Source organism: Phyllobates terribilis, unplaced genomic scaffold, assembly GCF_046119375.1.
Source record: "Phyllobates terribilis strain yellow unplaced genomic scaffold, ASM4611937v1 Scaffold_2__4_contigs__length_985480577, whole genome shotgun sequence".
NCBI lineage: Eukaryota > Metazoa > Chordata > Amphibia > Anura > Dendrobatidae > Phyllobates > Phyllobates terribilis.
In genome coordinates this window covers 90,108,528-90,113,340 of record NW_027362762.1, presented here as the reverse complement: position 1 = coordinate 90,113,340, position 4,813 = coordinate 90,108,528, and the positions used below count along the sequence as shown (strand labels likewise).

Genomic DNA, 4,813 nt, shown 5'->3' with positions numbered 1-4,813 from the left:
CTGCCATTGTTTATTAATGTAATTACTATTGAAAAGCTAAGAGATTAGTGATGTTATTCAGTTCTCCCAATAACTCACAGAATCATCCAGGTGTTCATTGGCAAACTTCAGACGGGCCTGCACATGTGCCTTCTTGAGCAGGGGGACCCTGCGGGCACTGCAGGATTTTAAACCTTTAAGGCGTCATGTGTTACCAATGGTTTTCTTGATGACTGTGGTCCCAGCTGCCTTGAGATCATTAACAAGTTCCCCCCGTGTAGTTTTAGGTTGATCTCTCACCTTCCTCATGATCAAGGATACCCCACGAGGTGAGATTTTGTATTTCTTCCATTTTCTTACTGTTGCACCAACAGTTGTCTCCTTCTCACCCAGCGTCTTACTTATGGTTTTGTAGCCCATTCCAGCTTCGTGCAGGTCTATGATCTGGTCCCTGACATCCTTAGAAAGCTCTTTGGTCTAGCCCATGTTGTAGAAGTTAGAGTCTGACTCATTGAGTCTGTGGACAGGAGTCTTTCATACAGGTGACTATGTAAGGCAGCTGTCTTTAATGCAGGTAACAAGTTGATTAGGAGCATCTAACTGGTCTGTAGGAGCCAGAACTCATAGTGGTTTGTAGGGGATCAAATACTTATTTTTCACTGCAAAATGCAAATAAATGTATCTAATTTATACAATGTGATTTTCTTGATTTTTTTTGGATATTCTATCTCTCAATGTAAGGCTGCGTGCCCACGTAGCGTTTTTCAAGCGTATATGCTGCGGAATTTCCGCAGCGTAAACGCTTGTTAAACGCTAGGTAATCCGCCCCCCATGGTCCCCAAGGGGATTCCGCAAGTCTCTGCCCATGCTGCGGATTTTTCCGCAGCGTTTATGCTGCGCTCAAAAATCCGCAGCATGTCCATTAATTTTGAGGAAGCGCGGCGTAATCGCCGCCATTGACTTGCATTGAGACGCACATAATCCGTGTCAGTACATTTGTACTCACGGATTATATGCGTTTCAATGTGCGGATGGTACCCAAGTCTGGAGGAGAGGAGACTCTCATCCAGACCTGGGTACCATTGTACCTGTAAAAAAAAGAATAAAATAAAAAATAAAGTTTATATTCACCTTCCGACGGCCCCCGGTCTCCTTCCCTTTGCTTGCGGCAGGACTGAAGGACCTGCGGTGACGTCACAGTCATGTGACCGCAGGCCCTTCAGTGCAGTGTCCCGCGATCAGCTGGCAGACAGGAGCGAGCGCAGCTACACACGCCGGGCCATCAGAGGGTAAGTATAGGTTTATTTTTTATTTTTAAACATTCTTACGGTCACACTATATAAATCCATGCTGTTTGCATGGATTTATATAGTATGACCTAGTTGTCAAGCACTTTCCAAGTGATGCTAAAATCGCCTGGAAAGCGCTTGTCAATCCGCATGCAGAAACACATGTGAAAACGCTTCAAATCCGCATGTATTTGGCAGGAAAAACGCATGTACAATGTGCATGCGTGTTTTCTGCCAGGGAGATGCAGAAATGATGCAGAAATTTTCTGCTTCATTTCTGCATCGTGGACACATAGCCTTAGGCTGTGTGCCCACGTAGCGTTTTTCAAGCGTTTATGCTGCGGAATTTCCGCAGCGGAAACGCTTGTAAAACGCTTGGTAACCCGCACCCCATGTTCCCCAATGGGATTCCGCAAGTTCTATGCACATGCTGCGGATTTTTCCGCAGCGTTTATGCTGCGTTCAAAAATCCGCAGCATGTCATTTAATTTTGCGTTTCCGCAAGCAGAATTGCCTTTGTCCAATGCATAAAAAACGCAAGGCAATTCCGCATGTGGAAAACGCGTGAAAAACGCGCGAAAAAAGCGCGATAAACGCGTGCGGAATTCCGCATGCGTTTTTCCGGGAGAGGACTTGCATTTATGCAGCAGAAATTTTCTGCTTCATAAATGCAACGTGGGCACATAGCCTCAGGCTATGTGCCCACGTTGCATTTATGAAGCAGAAAATTTCTGCTTCATTTCTGCAAGTCCTCTCCCGGAAAAACGCATGCGGAATTCCGCACGCGTTTATCGCGCATTTATCGCGCGTTTATCACGCGTTTTCCACATGTGGAATTGCCTTGCGTTTTTTATGCATTGGACAAAGGCAATTCTGCTTGCGGAAACGCAAAATTAAATGACATGCTGCGGATTTTTGAACGCAGCATAAACGCTGCGGAAAAATCCGCAGCATGTGCATAGAACTTGCGGAATCACATTGGGGACCATGGGGTGCGGGTTACCAAGCGTTTTACAAGCGTTTCCGCTGCCGAAATTCCGCATCAAAAACGCTTGAAAAACGCTACGTGGGCACACAGCCATAGGCTATGTGCCCACGATGCAGAAATGAAGCAGAAAATTTCTGCAACATTTCTGCATGTCCCTTTGCCAGAAAAACGCATGCGTTTTTTGGGTACGTGTTTGACGCGTTTTTAACGCGTTTTTGACGCGTTTTTGTATGCGGATTTTACATGCGTTTTTGTAAGCTTATTTCATGCGTTTTTGAGCACAAATAAAGTTATTGGAAAAAAAAAAAAAAAAGAGGGAAATCCTGATGTCATTTCCTAGTTCAACCCCTCTTCACCATTTTGTTTTTTGCAAAAGACAGTATGCCACAGGAATTGCAGCCCCTGCGGGTCAGCAGACCATGCCTAAACCTTCTGCTAATGACTTGCTTAAATCTCCTGCACTACAACGTTGAGCAGGTAATATAAACTATGTTTTTTTGGGGTACATTATTTTTATGTAGTGTGTGTACTAACCTATTATTGTTCTATAGGAGCGTTTAAGGAGGAGAAGACGACAAAAAAAGATGTGGGTGCACCCTATCTTGCAGGAGCGGACGGACAAGGGCCACTTTAATGTTCTCTACCAGGATTTAAGGAGGTAAGATATATGTGAAGAAAGTATAATGTCACCCGTGTATGCTGTTTTTTTAAGGTTTTGTTTGTATACTATGTTACAAAATTATCTTTTAATAATTTTTTTTTCTCTGTTTACTATAGTTTTCCTGATAAATTTAAACAGTTCTGCCGTCTGAACATTATTGCATTTGATCGGCTGCTGAGCCTTATGTCTCCTGACCTGGACTTCCAAGACACTGTAATGCGAAGGGCCATCTCTGCTGAGGAAAGGCTGCTCATCACCTTGCGGTAAGTTGAATGTTGATTTATATGTACCTGGTTTTGTTACCCTGTGGTGATGGCTCCACTGTGTCTGTCTTTGTGTACATATTTTTGGCTTGACCATGAGATCACCATGCACAGAGATCAGATTGAAAAGGTCACTGATGTGTAAACTCTAGAGCAAACATCGTAGGCAAACACAGACACAAAGTCAAAACACATTATAAATTGATATGTGTGAACTCAAGAGAAAACAAAAGATGACCAAAAAAGATTGAAAATGTGGAGCCCCCCCCCCAAAAAAAAACGCGCCCATTGTTGGAATAGTTTTTCGTAATAAAGACCTTAATTCTTTTAAAAGATGAATCAATAATGGATAATTACTGTTGGCTTGTATTTCTTTTCATGGCTTTTCTAATGTTCTATTTTTCCTTTTCAGATTTTTGGCCACAGGAGAGAGCTATACATCACTGCACCTCCAATTTAGGGTTGGTAAATCCACCATTTCCAGAATTGTGAGGTGCACATGTAGCGTCATCTGGCAGAAGTTGCAGCCCATCGTGATGCCTTCTCCAACCGAGGAGACTTGGCTGCAGGTCGCAGCAGGCTTTCAAACTGTGGCCAATTTCCCAAACTGCATTGGTGCTGTCGATGGCAAACATGTGAGAGTTCAGCAGCCACCATGATCAGGATCACGCTTCTTTAATTATAAGAAATTTTTTTCTGTGGTCCTGATGGCGGTGGCTGATGCACATTTCAAATTTGTTGCCATTGACGTTGGTGCTTATGGCAGTACTGGGGACTCTCGGGTGTTTCGATCATCACAGATTGGGCTGCAAATTCTTCAAGATGGCGTAACGCTCCCAGCCCCAAGACCTTTGCCGGGTTCCACACATCCAGTTCCTTTTGTGATGGTATCGGATGAGGCATTTCCCTTACAGACCAACCTGCTGCGCCCATACCCACGAAGGGCACTGAATGCCCGGCGGAGGATTTTCAATTATCGGCTGAGTCGTGCACGCAGATATGTGGAATGCACCTTCGGAATCATGTGTAGTCAGTGGAGGATCTTTCACACTGCCATCCAGTTGGATACGGAGACCGTTGACACTGTAATTAAGGCATGCTGTGTACTCCACAACTATGCTCGTGAGTACAGCACTGAGCAAGATGAGGAGTCACAGCTATCTGAATTAATTCCAGTTGTCAACTCCGGTCAGGGAAGGCCATCCAACTCTGGTGCCAGGGTGCGAGAAACCTTCGCTGACTACTTCATGAGTCCTGAAGGTGCCGTGCACTGGCAATACTTCTGTGCTGGTGTTGAGCAGCCTGACCAGCAGAGAAGATCTGATGAACAATAAAAGAAGAACTTCCTCCTTTTTTTTTTTTTAAATAAAAATGTTAAAAAAAGTGTTTATAAAAAAAATAAATTTTGGTTAAACTTAAATTTGTCTAAAATATTTCTTGAATTGCAACCTTCTACGTTTTGTTTTCCGACAATACGTCAACGCAAAAGTGAACAACCCACAAAGACCAGAGCCTGTAAATTGGCATTACTACCTAGAGCGCTCTTCACAAGTACTGTCTGCTAAAGTAATCCCTCACCATTGTTATTTGCTTGCGCTAAGAACAGAACTAGCAAATAACAGTGTTGAGAGTA

At 43.8% G+C, this 4,813-nt stretch overlaps 1 protein-coding gene across 1 annotated transcript; it reads left to right on the top strand.

Moving 5' to 3' along the window:
• The first annotated feature begins 2,610 nt into the window (after positions 1-2,610).
• LOC141249722 (uncharacterized) lies at positions 2,611-4,509 on the top strand. Its single transcript, XM_073669777.1, has 4 exons — positions 2,611-2,733; positions 2,808-2,914; positions 3,034-3,180; positions 3,593-4,509. Exons 1-4 carry the CDS (start codon positions 2,638-2,640, stop codon positions 3,837-3,839), a joined length of 597 nt encoding a protein of 198 aa, XP_073525878.1. The 5' UTR covers positions 2,611-2,637; the 3' UTR covers positions 3,840-4,509.
• Positions 4,510-4,813: the final 304 nt, after the last annotated feature.

Excerpts from the sequence above, each read along its gene's own strand:
- LOC141249722 (XM_073669777.1), top strand. The coding sequence starts at position 2,638 with ATGCCACAGGAATTGCAGCCCCTGCGGGTCAGCAGACCATGCCTAAAC. Across the intron at positions 2,734-2,807 it reads TGCACTACAACGTTGAGCAG|GAGCGTTTAAGGAGGAGAAG; the intron begins GTAATATAAACT and ends ATTGTTCTATAG. Across the intron at positions 3,181-3,592 it reads AGGCTGCTCATCACCTTGCG|ATTTTTGGCCACAGGAGAGA; the intron begins GTAAGTTGAATG and ends TTTCCTTTTCAG.